Raw genomic sequence first — 21070 nt, 5'->3', positions numbered from 1 at the left:
TCATTTTATTTTGTGGAATCCCTGCTTTTTCCCACCAAAATGTTGAATGATCTGGTCAGAATCGTTGCAGATTTCTGAATGTGACACAAATAAACTGTCACAACCTTCACATTCGTTGTGATGTACTGACGATCAGAACTGGGAAGATTATTCTCGGTTGGAAGCTGGAGGCACCCACGGGATTGTATGTTTAGCCAACATGACGAGGCAGGTACCTGCTTGATTGCCCTCTTTGGGACAGAATATGTGCGGTTTTGTACGTGTAGCTGCAGTCCTGCAGCTCCAGGTGGCTCTAATGAGGAAAATACTGAAGTTCAACACGAACTGTCGTGCAGAGAGAGACTAAAGCGGACTCCCTGCTTTCAGAAGATTCATTCTCCCGGCCTTCGGTGAGTCTATTCATCCGGGTTCTGCGTTTAAAGAGCGCACAGAACATCTGTTCTTGAGAATGAACAAAACCAGAAAGGGTATTTCAGTATTTACCACAATAAAAACAACGTATCTGCACATTAAATAAGCTGATTGCTACCGTCACACTATGCAAATGTTTGCTTTATGATATTAAATGTTCCATCCTTTAAAAAACTGGGCTCTTCTTCCTGGAATCATACGATGACACTCAAAGCCAACTGTCACATTGAGCTGAACAGGGATAAAACTGTTGAAAGTGACCAGTGAGCTGCGATACAACGTGTCCTCGTCCCTTCCTTTAGCCTCATGGGGAAGGTTCCTCCTGGTGCTCAACCCGTGTAAATCCACAGATGATGATAAGCAGCAGTGATAATGTTAAATGTTAAACTAGTACTGCAGTACGACTTCGGCGTCTGCGTGCATCCAAGAGGCCTTTTATGATTCCTTTCATTAGTTTCTGTTGTAACAGATTCAATTTCTACAAGAAATTGTTGCAATTTTTAAATCATAACTAGATTTTTCTCAAAGTCTTCGAATAAGTTGGTGTGTTTTGTGAAGCAAACAGGAGCTGAACTGATGGTTCACATCCAATCACACGCTCGTCCTCTGAAGCATAAACCCAATTACAAAAACTGAAGCTTTGTAAATACAATACAAATACAATACAATACACATCCACAATACAATGTCATGCATTGTATTGTGGATGTGGTCGATGGTTCCACAACCACACCTGTTTCTGATCTCTCCTTCAGCCTTTCTGACCTACGTCGTTCGGCTCAACTAGGCGAAACCTGCATACATTTTTGTTAATCTCGGCTCAGCATATATACATTTGTGAAATTCCTTAAGATCCTTGTCTAATCCTTTTTTCTCTATCTACAAGCAAATTGTGCTTGAATGAAACCAAAGCTGCATTTCGTCCCACTCTGACTTCATAATCTATATCCACATGTTCTCAACCCTTGTTTCCCTCATCAGTGTTTAATGCCATCAAGACCCTGTTTGTGCATAGTTTGTGCCTCTTATCTCTGTGGACATATTGCTGATTTCATAGTTGATACTATTATAAACGTTTGTTGCCATCTTTTCTTCCTTATCTCTCCTTTACCCGACCTTAGGTTGCCTCATATGAGCCTTCTGAGGGTTTTCTTCCAGTTAAAGGGGGGCTTTTAGTCGACAGTGTTGATTGTAACACACACTTTCTTTCTTTATTTATTCATTTTAAAAGTTGAATTCAAATAACTTTACGCTGCCATTTTCCGAACGGATTAATAGGAACGTAAAAGCGTCCAGAGTTCACGTCAATTCATAAAACAAAGAGTCGAAAAGCCAAATCAAACTTTAAAGTAGTGGAGAGCAGGATTTGACCTTTAAGTGTCTGACTAATCCTGCGGTGATGCTGCTGTTCAACTTTTGGCCCCGTCACGCGCTCCTGCGCGCGGCGGCGTGCAGCAGTCGTCGGCGCGCGACGGACAGCAGCGACCTGTCTCTTTAAATTGGTGTCAAAGCCGATTACCGCTGATCTCCGCCGTGATTCCGCTTCAGTCGCTCCCCTCAATCTACTTTTCTTGTGCGCCGCCGACGGTCCCGACAGCTTTTCCTCCTCTCGATACCCGCCGCGCGCCGCCTCCCCTCGGGGACGTCGACAAAGTTTCGGAGGATGGAGACGCACTGATTTCTTGGCTCCGCAGACACTCACGACCAACTGCTGGCGGTGATGCGCTGCAACTTTTTGCGCCACGCTAAGCCTGGATTACCGTTCACTCGGAGATGTTCTCCGCCTCCTCTCTGTTGCGTCCCCCCCTGGAAGAAGGGCCGCGCCGGTGTGTGATGTGAGATAACTTTCTGAAGTCGCTCGATCGGGATTTGAAAACAAAAGCCCAGGGGAAGCTAAAATGCAGAAGGGGGTTCGATACAATGAGGGCCACGCTCTGTATCTGTCGGTGGTTGCGCGTAAAGAGGGCACGAAGCGCGGCGCCCTGAGTAAGAAGACCACCGAGAACGGCCGCTGGGCCGACAAGTACTTCGCCCTCTACCAGAACGTGCTCTTTTATTTCGAGAACGACCAGAGCACGAGACCCTCCGGGATTTACCTGCTCGAGGGATGCACGTGCGAGCGGGCACCGGCGCCCAAAGTCTCCGCCCTCAGCAAGGAGCCAATGGAGAAGCAGCAGGTGAGTCCTGTTGTTGTTGTTGTTGTTGTTGTTGTTGTTGTTGTTGTTGTTTTAAAGTTCTGCCATCAGTTTCTAAGAAATAGACATATTTACCCCAAATTATACCAAACACTAATAATAATGATCTTTACCCCTAATGTGACCCAGGATAAATGCTTATTTAGGATAACTGAATATAATTTCACCCTAAATCTTGACAAAAAACAACTTGGTGCTTCATATTAAAACATAATACTTGAGTAAAGTGATGGCTGCGTGCCCACATCACCTTTTTTAAGGTGCAACTCATCTGCAACATTTTAGAATTTGAGTCGCCATCTTTCTTCCGTCAAAAGGATGCAGTCGCGCTGGAGGCGGCGTGTTTTTTCTCGGAGCACGCCACCGTCACAACTCGTGTGTCTCACGAAACAAATCCATCTTAAACAAAATGTAAATGATCCTCTGATGCTGTTTTCAACTGATCCTGTTGGGATACTGTTCGTTTCCATTTTTGGAGCAGGTGGATTATATCAGTTGAACCTCGGTGTTGATAGACAGGTAATCTGGATTAGATAAACGATGCTCTGACCCAGTCAAGACAGAGAGGACGTGGTCATTTACTGCTGTGACCATCCGTGTGAGCACCCTGTTAACACCAGCTTTCTGCTTGTCTCAATCTTAAAGAGAAACTAATTTTATGCAGTTTGAACCTTAGTAAATGTTGAGCAAAGTTGTATGTGGGTTAAAAAATACCCGAGTCTCATTCTGCTCATTCGGGCTCTTGCAGCAGGAGGTCAGAAATGAAGAGTTTGTGCTGACAAACTTGGATTTGCAGCAGACTTTAGGCTGATCCCCCCCCTCTCTCTTTCTCTCCCTCTGTCTCTTTTTTTGTAATCATCCTTTTTTGTCATGATTACTGTGGACACAAATCCCCCGCCTGCGTGCAAAAGAACAAAAAACCCTTCCCAATGACAACAGTGTGTTTTAGGAGCGACTTTTATGCGGCGTCCACATCGTTTCCTTTATTTCTGTAACGATGATAAAAATGTGTTTTTGTACATGTCGCGTTATCGGCTTTGGCTTACAGCTCGAGGTGGCTGGCCACAATCCCCTCAGGTCTCCTTGAGATATTTTATTCATCAGCTTGCAGCGACCTTTGACTCCCAAAATGAGTTTTTCATGTTTGAGCCCAAGTTGATTTTTGCACCACCAAAACATTGACCTATGACCTCCGAATCATGTCCCCCTTGATTGAAATTTTAAGCAAATTACTTGACGAAAATTCGGATGGAAGGCCAAACTCTGAACATCAAAGTAAATGGGAGCAAGCGGGGAGGTGATGGGTGGTGACGGGGACAATAAAAAGTGACGCACAAGTTCAGGCGTTCACATCAGAGCAGCAAACGTGGAAGCATCACATGGTTATTGTTGCCAGGCAACCTTCATGTTTCTTACTCTGCAGTGGCCAGTGAACACATCAAAGGTCCAGACGGACAGTACAACCTTCACCGCACACCCCCGAAATCAGGAAAAAACGAGCATCAAAGCGTCTTTCCATCAGCTCATTTGATGGGCTTTTAGTCACTGCGGAAACAAACATTAAATATTCAATGACCTGAATCTACGGCTGTAATGAAAGAGTTGATCAGCATTTTTACTGGTCCACTTATTTACCAGTGAGCTAACCAGTTTACCCCAGCAGGGGATGAAAAGAGGTGATAGAGCCTCTCTGTAAGTGACCAATAGCACCATCCCAGAAGTGCCCCATTAAAGAATCAATGTTGCCCGTCAAATGGGGGCAGCAAATTGGGACTCTATTTTTAAAAAGTTCAAGCTGGTGATGTTTGTTTCTGCACGTTGAAGCAGCATTCTGACTAAAGTGTGTTTGTGGCTATTGTGGCGCTGCTCTAGGACGCTGCTCTGCTTGGCTAAGAATAGCATCCTCGCTGGTCTCCCTGCCTACAGTCACTGTCTGAATCTCGAGTTAACACGACTGCACCTCACACACGGGCTCCACTACACGCCGCCGGTACCTGTGCCGCCTGCAGCCGACCCTCTACAGTACCACGAGTGGGATCTGTCTGCCTCTTTGCTGTACGTGGTGCAGAAAATGTGCAGTGAAAGGACTAACAGGAAGTTGAAATGGGCTGATTTCCTCTGATTCAGCCAACCTGCTTGTCAGGATCTTTCACACTGTCAGTAGAGCTTGTTAAGTTCTGTTTTACATGCGCTTGTGTAGGTTTAATCAGTTTAACGACTGTGTCAAGTTTGGAGAGCAGCAAAGGTCGAAGTTCATCAGCTCTCAGCTCTCTTGAAGCCGTCTATTAAAGGTTTGTTGGAAAAAACTCAGATATTTTGTCTCTGGTGAGGAAAACTGGCGGAAAAACAGCGTTCGAGTCTTGTTGCATCAGCGATTTCCATTCGTGAGTGACGGCTCGAGCATTCGGGTCTGGGGCGACCGAAGGCGAGGGCTAATTTCTGCGACTGAGCGTAGAGAACCGGGGGAAACGGGCCTGCGTCTGTCCTGCTGCCTGTCGGTCTGTGCGTCTGTCTGTCCGTCTGCATCCTGCTCCCTGTCTCTCACTGCTGTCCTCCAGCTTAAAGCAGACTAGTGGCCGGGGAAGCCGCATTAGCAATGAGAGGAGTTGTACAAGGCTGGATGGTTATGTAAACCTGCCCCCAACAACACACACACACACACACACACATGTACACACACAGGCACACACAAGCCTTTAAGCCTCTCTGGTCCACTGGCACACGCTAGCAAGCCAAGTGTCTGTCACCAGCTTATCATGACAACGCTACTATACAGGCCTAATTTCTCACTACGGCAGCCCCGGAGCAACGTTAGCAGGTTTTATAAAGCAACACAGGTTCTAAAATACAGCATCACGGCAGGATAAACAGACATATTTGATAGATTTATTCAGAATAACTGTAGTTAGTCTGATAAGCTCCTTTTTTCCCATTACAATAAGAGATTTTACATATAAAATGTAAATTTCTGCACTATATATCAGTAGACCAATGTTGCTGAATCAGATTTACGTAAAACAAGATACAGAAATTGTCTGTTGCTATTTGGTGTTTCTATTTCTAAACCCCATCACGTTCGAGCCACTGATGTGAGGCTCTTATTTAGATTATTGGTATTAGGCTGGCGATGCCGGAGGTGGTTTATCGTGCTGGGACACGGTGTCACGGCGTTGGGGATGTTTCAGAACGGCAGCAGAATGGAGCGTTGAAGAGTGGACACGTAGATTATGACCCACAAGTGTTGCCGCACTCGTGGAGGGTCTGAGAGCTGCACGAGTACTTCCACATCAATTCTTTTGAAAAAGAAATTTTTTTTACCCTCCCATCTTATTTGATCATTATTTTTAAACTGCTTCCATCCTCTAGTTTTCTAAACTGATTCCTCCACTCTTTTCCCCTGACTCAGCACTACTTCCTGATCATTTTTGGCCACGATGGACAGAAACCTCTGGAGCTGCGCACAGAGGAAGAGGCAGACTGCAACGAGTGGGTGGAATACATCCAGCAGGCCAGGTGAGAGGAGCCCAGAATTAAAGGGGCGTTTGATATTAAAGGTTTTAGCTACTTTCTTGATCGTCCCTCTTCATGTTTTTGCTCTCTGACAGTTTTTTAGGTTCTTTTTGTGCCGAGGAAGATAAAGTCAGAGCTTCCATGTGCTGTTCCACATTTGTTTCACATCTAAGTGTGTGTGTGGATGTTTTCTGCTCGCAGCGGTTCACATTTAGGTCACACTGGTGCTGTACCGCTACGCCGGTTACATCATCAACTTGATCTCGCCTCTCGACCTCCATTTTTCACCCCTCTCCCACTGCGTCGCCACTTTTCCTGCTTTCCTTTGAACATTTGGTACAAACTGGCAGCGTTTCTGCTCGCAGACTCACACAGGAGGGTTAAATGTGCTGTTCCTCATCTCCCCCCCCCACCATGCTCTCCTCAGTTACTCCGACATCATCATCGAGCGTGAGATCCTCATGCAGAAGTACATCCACCTGGTCCAGATCATGGAGACAGAGAAGGTGGCAGCCAATCAGCTTCGAACTCAACTGGAAGACCAGGAAACTGAGATCGAGAGACTCAAAGCTGAAGTATGCACGAGTGTTTCCTTATCTGTGTACACACACGCACAGACGCATCACAGGGCCAAAACGCTGCACAAGGATGCACCAATGCATCTGCAAGAGTTTCGGGTGCACATGCGCCATGAATCAAATCGCAGCGTCTTGAGTCTCTAAAGTAGTTGCATGAATATTTAAACCTGTGTGCTGCTGCCTTCACATGGAGACTCCCGTTGTCCCAGATTGTGGTGTTGAACAAAACTAAGGAGAGGTTGCAGCCGTACCAGGGCAACCAGGAGGAGGAGGACCCAGATATTAAAAAGATAAAAAAGGTAAACGGGTGTTGAAGTATTAAAAACAGATTTTTTTAATAAAAGGGGAAAAAGGGAATAAAATGAGCCCTCTGGTGCGCTGCGTTCAGGTACAGAGCTTCATGCGAGGCTGGCTGTGCCGGAGGAAGTGGAAGATCATCGTGCAGGACTACATCTGCTCCCCGCACGCCGAGAGCATGAGGAAGAGGAACCAGATCGTCTTCAACATGGTGGAAGCGGAGACGGAATACGTCCACCAGCTCTCCATCCTGGTCAACTGTTTCCTCAGGCCGCTGCGCATGGCAGCCAGCTCCAAGAAACCTCCCATCAGCCACGATGACGTCAGCAGCATCTTCCTCAACAGGTACGGTTCTCTGGTGTTTAACCTCTGGGACAGAATCAGAATCATTTAAGACCGCCTCTTCCTGTCTGCAGTGAGACCATCATGTTCCTGCATGAGATCTTCCATCAGGGCCTCAACGCTCGCATCGCCAACTGGCCCACACTAGTTCTTGGTGAGTGTTGAAGAGGTTAGAGTGGCCGTGCCTTTAGCATAAGTAACATCCCTTTATAGAGCAGGTGGAAACCTTGTTCTGGATAGGCAAATCCAGTACTGGAGGGCCAGGTTCAAGTCAGGGTTTGTGTCCTACCAGGCAGAAACCATGTTCACCGAGGGGAATGGAACCCCAGATAAAAGCTTGTCTACCTGTAGGATAGAAAACCTGGCTTGGATCTGGCATTCGTGGACTGGATTTGCCCATCCCTGAAGAGGAAGACCTAAAAACCTGCTTTCATGTAGAGCTGATGAAGTGGGGCTGAATGGGGAGAGAGCAAGAGGGTGTCAGGCAATAGAGGAGGGAGGGGAAAGATGTATAGTTTTTAAAATAAAGCCCTTTTTTCTGACACACTCGCAGCGGACCTCTTTGACATCCTGCTGCCCATGCTGAACATCTACCAGGAGTTTGTCCGTAACCACCAATACAGTCTGCAGGTTCTGGCAAACTGCAAACAGAACCGAGACTTTGACAAGCTGCTCAAACAGTATGAATCCAACGCTGCCTGTGAGGGTCGCATGCTGGAGACGTTCCTCACTTACCCCATGTTCCAGGTATTATTATATTATTATAATGAATAAACCTGGCGCATTAAGGGTGAATCAGCTGTACTTGAGGATTTTGAACCTTTTGTTTCAAAATAGTTTTTTCAATTTCAGATTCCCCGATATATCATCACCCTCCATGAGCTGCTGGCCCACACGCCTCACGAGCACGTGGAACGTAAAAGTTTGGAATTTGCCAAATCCAAGCTGGAGGAGCTGTCTAAGTGAGCGCGCAGGCATTTCAGTGACGCGCACCTGTGATGGATGCCGATGCTAAAGCTGATGGGTTTGGATTGTTGTCAGGATGATGCACGACGAGGTGAGCGACACGGAGAACATCCGGAAGAACCTGGCCATAGAGAGGACCATCGTGGAGGGCTGTGACATCCTGTTAGACACGAGTCAGACCTTCGTCAGACAAGGTGAGCTCCCCCGTCGCCTTTTCTCATCTCTCCACCCGTCACGCTTCGCTCACTCTTGCCTGTGCCCCCCCCCCCCTCACCCCCCAGGCTCCCTGATCCAGCTGCCGTCCAGCAGCGAGCGTGGCGTTCTCAGCAAGGTCCGCCTGGGCTCCCTCTCTCTCAGGAAAGAGGGGGAGCGGCAGTGTTTTCTCTTTACCAAACACTTCCTCGTCTGTACTCGAACATCTGGGGGCAAGCTTCACTTACTCAAGGTCAGCCCAAATATGAGGGAACTGTCTGACTTTCTAAAGTTGCCATCGTTTAGTTGTGCTGAGTTTAGATTTCCATGACAGACGTTCACTTCCTGTGTCACAGCAAGGGGGAACGCTGTCTCTGATTGAATGCACGCTGATTGAAGAGCTGGACGCCAGCGATGAGGACTGTGAGTACCGCCGCCCCACACGCGCTTGTTCCTCTTGGACTGTGGCCTCAGCTGTGCCGTGGCTCTTGCAGACAACGCCGCGGGTCAAGGCTTCAGCCACCTGGAGTTCAAGATCGTGGTGGAGCCCCCTGATGGTCAGGCCTTCTCCGTTGTCCTTCTGGCTCCATCCCGTCAAGAAAAGGCGGCGTGGACGAGCGACATCAGCCAGGTGGGTGGAGTTGGGTGAGGAGAGGCGACGTGTCCTGGTCAGTGGGAGGAATAAAGCCTCCCTCTTCTTGTTTCAGTGCATCGATAATATCCGATGTAACGGCCTAATGACCAGCGTGTTCGAGGAGAATTCCAAAGTTTCTGTGCCGCACATGATCAAGTAGGAGGATTTCCACCGGTCAGCGTAGAACCGATACTCGACGACAATGCTTGACCCTGCGTTTGTTTCCGAAGGTCCGATGCCAGGCTGCACAAAGACGACGTTGACATCTGCTTCAGCAAGACGCTCAACTCCTGCAAGGTGCCGCAGATCCGGTACGCAAGCGTGGAGCGCCTGCTGGAGCGCCTGACCGACCTGCGCTTCCTCTCCATCGACTTCCTCAACACCTTCCTCCACACGTACAGGATCTTCACCACGGCCGCCGTGGTCATCGACAAGCTGACCGACATCTACAAGAAACCGTTCACCTCCATCCCCGTCAGGTGCGGCCGGTGTCCCGCCTGTAAACGGCTGTGATGGCGTCTGTCCATCCGTCCGTCATTCATTCACATTACATTCACTTCTTGTCTCTTTCCACATTTACTGTCTCCATGAATCACTTCCTTCCTCCGTCCTTCACCCCCCCTGCATGCTGCTCCGCCCTCCCACGTCGCTGCCTCAGGGTCGAGCAGCATTCATGTGATCGTCTGTCCATCACATCCCTCTGTCCCGACTACAGTCTGAAGATCACGCAGCTGGCTGTGGACCAGTCCAAGTAAAACAAACAAACAAACCAACCATCAACCATAGTGGTGAATCACTTCTGCCATCGTCTGTCAGAGATGCGGCTGCAGGTCAACTCTCATCACGTCTGTTTTAGGTCCCTGGAACTCTTCTTCGCCACCAACCAGAGCTCATGGGGGACGGACCCGCTGAACAACAAATCCCCGAGACTTTGCCGCAAGTTTTCCTCTCCTCCCCCCCTCTCCATCCCCTCCCGCACCTCCTCTCCCGTGCACTGCCGCAAGCTCTCGCTCAGTTCCCCGATTGGCGGAAAAGCAGGAGCCCTGGACCTGTCCACCACTCCTTCCTCCTCGGCGGCCAACTCCCCGACCTCCAGCCACAGTCCCTCCATCTCCTCCCCTCCCCCAGGCTCCACCCGGCCTCCCTCTGCCCTCTCCTCTCCTCCTCCCACCGCCACACGCTCTCCCAGCCTCCCACAGGCCTCTGGAGGATCCTCGCTAACCCCCATCTGCACCAAAGCCCCGCTGGACCTGAGCCGCGGTCCCAGCTCCCCAGAGCTGAGCCCAGCTGCAGGGGAGGACGTCAGCGGGGAGCTGCCTCGCCTTGACGCCTTCTGTGGGAAGCTGAGGCGCAGCATCCGCAGGGGTAGGTATCTATGATTCATACTCTGCCAGCTCCCTGTGAACATGTGTGGGCACATGCTGCGAAAAGCCTTTTTATCCTGCAAAATTTCAGTTTGATGCGTTTTGGCATGAATGGTTCAATTTTTCGCCGACGTTGTGAACGCATCTCTGATATTGGTCTCTCCACCCAAACAGAGGAGAGAAATGAGCCCCAGAAATGGGTCACCATTACCCAACAGGGGAATAATCGGGCTCTTAGATCACCATCTGGCCACAGCTGGCAGATTGTTCACCATATAAACAGCAGCAGGAGCATTAGACCAGAAAATCAACAACAGATTGGAAGACAAATAGAGGCCTCAGCGCCCTAAAAATCAGGAAGAAGTCTGGACAGCTGAAAGTTACCTCCCCACTGCGAACATGTGTGCGTCGAATTGTTTATTGATTTTCAAAATGCATCCGACTGAATAAATATTAAAAAAGATTTTGAGTCGGACAAATGCGGCATCTAAGCTGTGACCTGACTCCCCCAAAAGCTGTCCTGGAAACGGTGTCGCTGGACAAGTTTATTCCCGAATCGCCATCGGTCAGCAGCGAGCCAGGTGACATGTCTCCCTGCCGTTCACCGTCAACACCCAGACATCTGCGCTACAGGCAGGCAGGAGGTACAGCGCACACACACGCCCACACACACCCCACGGCAGGCGTGTGTCATGGCTGCGTGCAGCATTTTATGCTGTTTTTCCACTGTCCCTTAGTCACATCAGGGGAGAATCCTCGCTGTACCATGTCGCCGGCGTCCGCGTTTGCCATCGCCACCGCCGCAGCCGGACACAGCAGCTCCCAGGGTAGGTAGGAAAGGGTCATGATGGTCCCCAAACACACTACAGGAGAATGGGAGTAGCTTTTAATGCATAAAAAAGGCAAGAATGCCCCAACGATTGTTTATTTCCTCTCAGGGTTTAGTAATTCTGAGAGAACGTGTGACAAAGAATTCATCATCAGGAGAGCTGCGACCAACAGAGTTCTCAATGTGCTGCGACACTGGGTTTCTAAGCATTCTCAGGTGAGAGCAACTATAAAAAACTTTCCAACATCCATCACCTCACAGACATGATGACACTAGTAAAGCTTCGAAGCAGAAATGACCAGGAGAATGTATTTAAAAAAATGGATAAAAGGAGGTAAAATACCCGGTTATTTAAATGTGGAAAAGTTATAACTAAAATGAAAGTTACTGCTATTGAATGTTTCAAATAGGCAAATTAATGTAAAGATTGTTCTAAATGATAACTTTGACTTAAATCGAGTTGCCGCGCGCCCCCTAGCGGTCAGATTTGTTCATTGATTCTCTTCAAATGAGCGAATGAAATGTGTCCATTATTTTCCTCAAGTGTTTGCATGTTTCCGTATTCCCTGAAAGCTCACAGATGACCTAAGTCTCACCAGACACTCTCAGCCCACCTGAAAGAGTCTGGCTGCTGTTTACGCGTCTGTATTTATCACCGTCACTGCCTGTACGTCTTCTATTCTGTCGCTCTTTTCTCCGATGGAGGTGCTCTTTGCTCTGCGTGCCTTTTCTTCCACCCAGGAAGCATGCAGAAAGGTCAGCATCCACCCCAGGGCCACTAAGAGGTCTATGGTTTTCATTTAAGATTATATAAGATGCTATTTTTATACCTGGATGCTGAAGCCAGACAAGTGAACATATGATATTTTGGTCCTGCCCATAAGCAAGTTCTGTTTCATGGAAGCTAACATTAATAAGCTAATATCAAATTAACATATAACAATGACAATATTGAGAATAATGGTCAAGGACAATAATTTCCATTGTTATAATCACATCACAAGTGAGAGATGTCGGAAAATGGGCACATTAATGCCACAAAATTTAATTCACTGCTAATGTTCAAATATTGTGGAATAATTTAATACCTAAAATGTGTGCTGTTATAGTTATTGGCTTCAGTTTGTTTTTTGTGCATCATCCCATTAATACTTGCAACCATCAATACAGACATGCAACACTGCAGAATACCTCAAGGGGGCGCGCATACTCACACACGCGAAGACAAGGCTTCATGGAAATATTATTACTAGCGACACTGTGACGTATCTAAATGAGAAATGATTGTTTCTTTCTTTTTTATTCCTCATCAGGACTTTGAGACCAACGGTGAGCTGAAGTTGGGGGTGATTGGCCTCCTGGAGGAGGTTCTGCGAGACCCGGATCTGCTGCCCCAGGAGAGGAAAGCAACAACAAACATACTAAGGTGAGCATCTTTACGGTCTTCACCCATCAGTCACTTCAAATCAAACTTAATTAGTTAAAAAAAATCATATATCATCTTCATAACATACAAATAATTTATTTACCAAAGCATGTGATGATATTCATGTACATTCATATTTTCTGTGATTATTTCTGGACATAAACTAAATCTTTCAAGTAGATCTGGGGACCTGTATGTTACTATGGTTACAATGCAACGCAATGTGTAAAAGCCTATGTGAACATCTGTGAATGGACTGACGGCTGCGTTGCTCTGCAGTGCCCTTTCACAAGAGGAACAAGACGATGCTCAGCTGAAGATTGAAGACATATTACAGATGGTGAGTTTCTCCACCCGTTGCCATCACAACGTGCCCAAGAGATTATAAAGCTGATTTTAATGCTGTGAAATAATCTACCTCCAGAAAAGCTCCCCTCTGCTGCACTTCATTGTGGTAAGAATGCTCTTCATCTGAAGACGTCCCCGCTGTGTGTTGCGTTCACTGACAATCGTTATTTCCAGCGTGGGCTGTGTGCTGTAACCCGGGGGTGTTTATTTCCAGACGGAGAGCCCGAAGGCCGAGTGTTTCGAGTCTCTCTCGGCCATGGAGTTGGCAGAACAGATCACACTGCTGGATCACATCGTGTTCAGGAGTATTCCCTACGAGTGAGTCAAGGACAGCATTAATACCCGTTCCCGGATTTCCCTGATTGCATTTTCATCTCGGTCCCAAATCTGCTCCTGCAGGGAGTTCCTCGGTCAGGGCTGGATGAAGGTGGATAAGTCAGAACGCACGCCGTATATCATGAAAACCAGCCAGCACTTCAATGATGTAAGACTGAAAACGCTCTTTTCTTTTCTTCTGAAAGGTCGTTAATCGCTCAATTTTGATTTCCTTGTTAATTTTGGCATGAAAGCATCAGGGAAACAGATGTGGTGGAACTCCATTGACCTTAAACTGAAATAACATCGTTTTAAAACAGTTGCGACGCTGCAGAGGCAAATTCTCCTAAACTTTTTGTCTCCGTGGTGTCTACAGATGAGTAATCTGGTGGCCTCTCAGATTATGACCCACACCGACGTCGGCTCCAGGGCCGGCTCCATAGAGAAGTGGCTGGCCGTGGCCGACATCTGCCGCTGCCTCAACAATTACAACGGCGTGCTGGAGATCACCTCCGCCCTCAACCGCAGCGCCATCTACAGGCTGAAGAAGACCTGGGCCAAAGTCTGCAAACAGGTCAGGATCTGTTGAAGGTTTAAGAACTAGCCTAAATGACCTCTGCTGGTTCATTTTCTTGGTTAATTTCAGACAAAAGCGCTCATGGACAGGCTGCAGAAGACCGTGTCCTCAGAGGGGAGGTTCAAGAACCTCAGAGAGACGCTGAAAAAGTAAATAACCGCCTTACGAGTGTTTCAATTCCAGTTTTGGAACCTACTCTGACATTTTCACCCCGCACATGTAGCTGCAACCCGCCGTGTGTTCCATACCTGGGGATGTACCTGACCGACCTGGCGTTCATCGAGGAGGGGACGCCAAACTTCACTGAGGAGGGTCTGGTTAATTTCTCCAAGATGAGAATGGTAAAAGTTTCCCCTGTCCCTGAACTCACCGTGACACTTTTCCAGCAGACACAACAACATAAATGGGATTAAATCCCCCAGATTATCAGTCAGTAAAATGGCGTGCGTCTAAACGCTTCGGCGCTGCCCACGTTTAGAGCTTAATTTAGTCCTGTCAACAGATTATAGTAACAGGAATCGACAAACCATCAGATTGCTTGCGTCCACCCATTCATCACACTCGATTTCAAGCGATGGGAAAACATCTCCGATCTCTCCTCTCTCAGATTTGTCACATTATCCGGGAGATCCGACAGTTCCAGCAGGCGCCGTACAGGATAGAGCACCAACCCAAGGTCGGTGTGGCTAGCTGCTGTCTCACTATGCTTCCCAGTTTGCTAAAGAACAGCTAAAAAAAGGCCCTGTCCCTCTTCCAGGTGACTCAGTTCCTCCTGGATAAGACGCTAGTGATGGATGAAGACACCCTCTATGAGCTCTCGCTGAAGATCGAACCCAGAGTTCCGCCCGGTTAATTCTGCCTGATAACACATGCTAAACAGACATGATTTCTCCCTTAAATACGTCAAATAAGACAATTCATTTTGCTGAGAAGACTCAGGAAAGAAAATGTGCCTTGATTGAGCATCACATACATGTCGAGCGAATTGTACAACAGACACACCTCTTCCATATTTAATGCAGTTTGACTGTAAAAAAAAAAAAAAGAAGATCGAACGGCGACTAAATGTGAACGTATGCTTGCTAGTTGTTGCTAACTTGCTGTATCGATGAATCTACTCAAGACCTGCAAAGACGCAGTGTTTAGTGAAGCTATGATTGACATTTGCAGATCAACCTCCAGTCTCAGCGTGGCGCCGTGTCTTTTGTAATTTATTAATGGATTGATTTTTTTAATTTGACTGCTTTGAAGGCTCAGGACGAAGCTGTGAACACCACACCAAATATAAAGTATTTAAAAGCACTTTTAAGTCCGTTTCTGTGGCTGATGCATGAGGACGCCAGCTGACGTGGAGTGTTGTGAAATGTCTGTTTATTTCTGATCACAGTTGTGGTAAACACGTTTTTTTCTTCACATTTACAGACGCATGTGTTTCTGTCCCGGGTTTTATCAGCTCTCCGCCCTGTTAGATGCTGTATTTGTGTTTACACTCCTTCCAATTCTGAAGAGAAGGGCCAACGATCAAACGTCGGTAGTTTTATCCATCTTTATTCTTCTTTCTATCCAACGCACTTTTTAACATACTCATTTTGTACAGCTGTCAGATTTTTAGTCATAGCAGTTTTTCATCTTTTTCCAAGCAAAGTCGGAGCGTTCTGACGCCCGTTATAGTTCTCTCAAGTGTGTCAGGGCTTCTTAGTTCCTCGTAACCGTGGTGATTTAAGCACGTGTTGGCTGTACTAGTGAAATAGGGACATATCGCTCTAATCTTGCTCCTGAATGCAGCACGAATCCCCGTCGTTTGTCCTTGTAGACGACTGTTCCCGAGTTTTGCTGATTCTTTTGAGCAGCAAAGGAAACATTCCTTCTAATCCTGCTGTATTCTTTTGGCTGTTGTATTTCCTTTTCAATGCATTTCTCTGTGACACAATAAAGGAGAACAGTTCTCGCTCGTAGTTGTCTGAGTAATGGTCATTTTAGCCTCACAAGACGGCTCAACAGGAAGTGGAGTGACCTCTCTGCCCCCTGCCAAAGGAATCCTTTCCCAGATTCCAAGATGTCTCTGAGGCTTCACAGAGTTACTGAGGACGCTGGAGTTTTTGATCACACACACTCCTAAATTATATGGCTCAAAGTCACGCCAAGTTGTTGAATTTGCCATGTTGCTAAGTTTAATTTTCAAGTTTAGTGATCAAGGTCAAACCGGCTGCTGATACTGGACCCTTGGTGCTCATGTCAGTGTGGCTCATGTCGGTGCTGCTCCATTGGCCTGCCAGCGCTCCCGTCGGAGCTGGCGATTGGCCTCCGCACTTTAATCCAGCTTCAGGGGGCGGAGCCCTCGTGGCAGCAGTGAAAAGCTCTTCAACTAGAGTCCTTCAGCGAGAGGAGAGAGCAGCTTCCCTACAGGTACTGTAGCCTCCCCCCCTCAAATCTAATAGAACATAGCAGGTTGTGTAGCGAGTGCACATGGGGGGAAATGTTTGATGTGCAGTCAGGACGTCGTCATAGAACCCAAAACGGGATGAAAAAGATTAATTCTATTGTAACATTTGAACTGAAAATCAGTGTCTCCAGCAGTTTTTTGTGGTGCATTTTGGTGAAAATCTGTATGTTTGCATGTTTCTTAGACGTTGTTCTTTGAAAGAATGAGGGCGCCGTTAAATCTCCTGTGTCCTCTGAGGAGGACAGGGCCGCTCTTACGTCCTGCACGTACACCAGCAGAGTTAAAAGGTCACGGCTGTCTGGGGAGACCAGGCTGATCCCACATCTGTGGTGGTTTAGTCCTAATCCTGACTGCCGGCTCCTGGGACCCGCACGGCCCGCCGGGCCGGAGCAGCAGATCACTTGAATCATGTCCGGCTCTGCTGATGAACCCTGTCCTGACTTCCAGTCCTCTGTCCCGCTGACTTGGCCGTGTGAGGCTCTGATCCTGTGATCGCTGCAGAATGTCGGCACGCTCGTCAGATGACTTGTTTCCTGGCACCGGCGCCGCACCTGCCCTCCAGTGACCTATAAATAATATCACCGCAGAGTTCATGGTCACCACAGAGCGAGGAGACCGGAGCCCAAAGGTTTTAATTGTGAATGTATTCCTCTTCGGTTATCAGATGGGTTGGGAACGACCCTGTTTCGGCCTGTTTCTCCCGTGACCAGGATTAACAGCCTCACTGCTCCCTGCTATATTAAGACACCGTCTGAGGGTCCAACCTCTGCAAAGGACATCTTCTCTTTGACCTTCTAGTCAAAACCGTCGACTGTTTTTACATCTTAACTTTCTGGCCCGAAACATCCCGCAGGTTATGGCCGACGCTGAGCTCTCAACTTCTTCTCGTCAGATTAAGACGGACATCTTTATGTCGCTCATGCACTGAGACACAGGTGGACATGTGAACCCTGGCTGCCAAAGGGTGGGAGATGCTGCCGTAATGCTAAGAGGCTAAGAGCATCAGCCACAGGACTTCCTTTGTTAAGCTCGTTAGTGTATTTAAAAGGGTGTGTGTGTGTATGTGAATGTGTATGTGTGTGTGTGTGGGGGGGGGGGGTGTATGTGGGTGGTTGGTGGTGTCTAGGGTTAGTGTTAGGGCTGTGGTAGCATAAACTCTATTGCTGAGATGAAGCAAAAGACTAGAATAGAGACACTTAGCAGCATCGTTGGGGCTGATAAAAGCACAGATGGAGTCTGACGGAGATCTGCCGGTGCAGGAGGCCAAGAGAGGGACTTTGGTTTAAAAGAGCTTAAAATCTCTCTTGTTGGCTTTGAAAGGCTAAAGTTCACGTTCTTTACGTAAAAACCTTAATACCCTTGTCTATTCTGTTACAAAGAACAATGAATGAAATGATTTAGAGCGTATTCTTTGTTTTCAGGGACCTATAATGTGTTTGAAGTGCTCCCCCCAGGCAGCACCTCGTTTTGACTAATGTGGTTTCTCCCTCCTCAGCTTACCTGCATCCCACTAAAGGCACGAGCAGAAAGATGGCAAACTCTTTTACGCGCCTCATATCTGGCCGCAACACGGCCGTGTTGCTGGCCAGCTTGGGCGCCGGAACCATGGCGACCGGCCTCCTGCTGAGCGAAAACAACCTGGCTGCCGAAGCCAAGAAGAAGCTGTACCCTCCCAGGTGAGAGAGGAGAGAACGCCAGTTTTAGTCGCTTGAAGGTGCATCGAACAGTTTTGTTGCACATGAAGAGTCGGTGGGGTAAAGAAAGCTGGGGGCTTACAGCAGCCATGTTGGCCCCTCTCAGGTTTCAGCCTAACCCCCCCCCCCCCAGATATGTGGCAATTAACACTTGACTTACCACACAGACATATAACTATATTCATGTAAGGGATTAGTTATAGTAGTTAGTTGTAGATAGTTTAGGATTAAATGCTACAGCACCTCTACTGTACTGTCAAAATGATCATTTGATGTGATTAAAACCACACCAAGAAACAAGCAAACAGTGGAATTACTGTGCAATTAATACTCATCCTCATAGCTCGGACTTCCCCGACCTGAGGAAGCACAACAACTGCATGGCCTCGGCTCTGACGCCGGCCATTTACTCCAGACTGAGGGACAAGGTCACCCCCAACAACTGGACCCTGGACCAGTGCATCCAAACTGGAGTGGACAACCCCGGGCACCCTTTCATCAAGACAGTGGGCTGTGTGGCTGGAGACGAGGAGAGCTACGAGGTGGGAGATGGATGAACGCATAACAAGCCTCATCGAACACGATCTGATCCTGTTTCTGGGTTTGCAGGTCTTTGCCGACCTCTTTGACCCGGTCATCAAGGACAGACACAACGGCTATGACCCTCGAACCATGATCCACCCCACTGACCTGGACGCCTCCAAGGTGTTTGTGTCATCTTGAGCCGTCACTGAGGCGCCTCCGCCCCTTCCAACCTTTTTCTTTTTTTCTACTTGCCGTCAGATCACCAGCGGCATGTTTGATGAGAGATACGTCCTTTCCTCTCGCGTGCGGACCGGCCGCAGCATCCGCGGGCTGAGCCTTCCCCCGGCCTGCTCCAGGGCCGAGCGGCGCGAAGTGGAGCGGGTGGCGGTCACCGCCCTGGCCGGCCTGAAGGGCGACTTAGCCGGGCGCTACTACAGCCTGGGAGACATGACGGAGCAGGAGCAGCAGCAGCTCATTGATGTGAGTCGTGTTTCAGAGTGCAGAGGATTCTTACACAACAGGAGTACAAACACTACAGGTCCCATAATGCACTTGGGCTGTCAGGCGTAACTTGGTGTATTTGCTATGTGATACCTGCTGTAATCAGGTATGTTTGCAGCTTAAATGACAAAAACAAGGTGTAAATGTGACAACAGATCAGGTGCACGCATGTCTCCAGGACATGTTTCGCTATCTTTTCCCTATACAAGAATATAAAAGCGACTTTTTTGAAGAGACCTAGATTAGAAGATTCAAACACCTACACTCAGTCTTTTATAGGGCCGGGTGAAGGAATTGACATTTCCATTCTGACCTTTTAATGCCGCTCCATATAAGGACCACTTCCTGTTTGACAAGCCCGTGTCACCTTTGCTCACATCGGCCTTCATGGCCCGGGACTGGCCCGATGCCAGGGGGATCTGGTGAGGACAGGACAGTGTAGTTAGAACCCCATCCTAGGAACTACTGAAGACATTTCCCACCCTAGAGTCTTTCTGTCCTTTTATCATGTCTGTCTTTCACACTCCTCTACCTTTACCTCTACCCATCCCTCCTAGGACCACTTCCTGTTTGACAAACCTGTCTCTCCATTGTTGACATGTGCCTTTATGGCCAGAGACTGGCCAGACGGTAGAGGCATCTGGTAGGCCTTCTCCAGCTCTCCTGCATGCTTCCTGTGTGACCACGTAGCTTTATGACACCGCGACCTTTAAATATGTCTCCCGTTGTTCCGTGATAGAGGGATGATCTTGTGGTTTTCATGACAAACTCCAGCCTGGTGTGGCAGATTAATACTGCACAGATGCTCTGCATGAACATCAGTGTTTGTTGGGAGAGAACATCTCCAGAGAGCTCTTTATTTAGTTCCTTCAGCTGGTTCTCCTCAGGCACAACAACGAGAAGACCTTCCTGATCTGGATCAACGAGGAGGACCACACCAGGATCATCTCCATGGAGAAAGGAGGCAACATGAAGAGAGTGTTTGAGAGGTTCTGCAGAGGACTCAAACAGGTAGAGGTGTCAAAATATGCATCCCCACAGATGTGGTTGGACATTTTTAATGAAGGATTTATTGATATTTGTCATTTTGAGTTTTAAAAATGGTTGAAAACTGTTTTTCCCCCCTCATTTTGTTTGTAGGTGGAGCAGCTGATCCAGGAAAGAGGATGGGAATTTATGTGGAATGAGCATCTTGGCTACATCCTCACGTGTCCCTCTAACCTGGGCACCGGCCTCAGGGCTGGAGTTCACGTACGTCTGCCAAAACTCAGCAAGGTAAAACACACACGCGCGCACGTGCACGCACATTGTTGAAGGTCAGCATTACTCCAGCGTGGGTTAACAACCAACCCCACCGCAGGACGCACGATTCAGCAAAATCCTGGATAACCTCCGACTCCAGAAGAGAGGGACGGGAGGGGTGGACACCGCCGCCACCGGAGACACCTTCGACATTTCCAACAACGACCGTCTGGGCAAATCAGAGGTGAGGATGCTTTGGTGGCAATACTGCATGTATTTCTGCCCCACCGCTGCCACCCCCTCATCGTGTGTGTGTGTGTGTGTGTGCAGGTGGAGCTGGTCCAGCTGCTGATCGACGGGGTCAACTACCTGATCGAGTGCGAGAAGAGGCTGGAGAAGGGACAGGACATCAAAGTCCCAGCTGCCATCGCCCAGTTCAGGAAATAAATCCGGACCGGCGTCAGGACCCGGCTGAGATGGCAAACCTGTCTCCCGTTACAGACGAGGCTCTTTATTTCTCTGGAAATGTATCTGTAGTGTCGCCTAATCGTAGTTGAAACAGCCTTTAGGGAAGGATCCTACCTCATGTTAAGGTCTCGTAGCCCTAACATCAATAAACCCAATACCCATCACCGGCTCCTCAGGCCCCTTGTCTTTTTTGACTTTCAAAAGGCATAAAAA

At 48.1% G+C, this 21070-nt stretch overlaps 2 protein-coding genes across 5 annotated transcripts; both read left to right on the top strand.

Moving 5' to 3' along the window:
• The first annotated feature begins 109 nt into the window (after nucleotides 1-109).
• rasgrf2a (Ras protein-specific guanine nucleotide-releasing factor 2a) lies at nucleotides 110-15939 on the top strand. Of its 3 annotated transcripts, none has more exons than XM_057018938.1 (29): nucleotides 110-389; nucleotides 6013-6119; nucleotides 6544-6691; nucleotides 6904-6993; nucleotides 7083-7336; nucleotides 7408-7487; nucleotides 7887-8080; nucleotides 8186-8295; nucleotides 8375-8493; nucleotides 8581-8744; nucleotides 8848-8914; nucleotides 8986-9122; nucleotides 9199-9281; nucleotides 9356-9604; nucleotides 9784-9876; nucleotides 9982-10490; nucleotides 11005-11133; nucleotides 11227-11316; nucleotides 11428-11534; nucleotides 12632-12744; nucleotides 13024-13084; nucleotides 13169-13198; nucleotides 13307-13410; nucleotides 13492-13576; nucleotides 13784-13981; nucleotides 14054-14133; nucleotides 14208-14325; nucleotides 14592-14660; nucleotides 14742-15939. In XM_057018938.1, the coding sequence occupies exons 3-29, from the start codon at nucleotides 6578-6580 to the stop codon at nucleotides 14835-14837; spliced, it is 3543 nt and encodes a 1180-aa protein (XP_056874918.1). In that variant the 5' UTR covers nucleotides 110-389; nucleotides 6013-6119; nucleotides 6544-6577; the 3' UTR covers nucleotides 14838-15939. The 3 variants fall into 3 exon arrangements, with proteins under 3 accessions (XP_056874918.1, XP_056874916.1, XP_056874917.1); XM_057018936.1 differs by lacking the exon at nucleotides 110-389 and adding an exon at nucleotides 1612-2588; XM_057018937.1 differs by lacking the exons at nucleotides 110-389; nucleotides 9784-9876 and adding an exon at nucleotides 1618-2588.
• A 300-nt stretch (nucleotides 15940-16239) lies between these two features.
• ckmt2a (creatine kinase, mitochondrial 2a (sarcomeric)) lies at nucleotides 16240-21026 on the top strand. 2 transcript variants are annotated; one of them, XM_057019002.1, is made up of 10 exons: nucleotides 16240-16390; nucleotides 17923-18103; nucleotides 18465-18663; nucleotides 18731-18826; nucleotides 18905-19126; nucleotides 19484-19569; nucleotides 20035-20158; nucleotides 20288-20422; nucleotides 20508-20633; nucleotides 20720-21026. In XM_057019002.1, the coding sequence occupies exons 2-10, from the start codon at nucleotides 17958-17960 to the stop codon at nucleotides 20834-20836; spliced, it is 1251 nt and encodes a 416-aa protein (XP_056874982.1). In that variant the 5' UTR covers nucleotides 16240-16390; nucleotides 17923-17957; the 3' UTR covers nucleotides 20837-21026. The 2 variants fall into 2 exon arrangements, with proteins under 2 accessions (XP_056874982.1, XP_056874981.1); XM_057019001.1 differs by lacking the exon at nucleotides 19484-19569 and adding an exon at nucleotides 19705-19790 and having other exon boundaries at nucleotides 16241-16390.
• The last annotated feature ends 44 nt before the right edge of the window (nucleotides 21027-21070 follow it).

The sequence above is a fragment of the Takifugu flavidus genome, chromosome 20 (assembly GCF_003711565.1).
Source record: "Takifugu flavidus isolate HTHZ2018 chromosome 20, ASM371156v2, whole genome shotgun sequence".
Classification (NCBI taxonomy): domain Eukaryota; kingdom Metazoa; phylum Chordata; class Actinopteri; order Tetraodontiformes; family Tetraodontidae; genus Takifugu; species Takifugu flavidus.
Note: the sequence above shows the minus strand (reverse complement) of the source record. Positions and strands in the feature narration are given on the sequence as shown.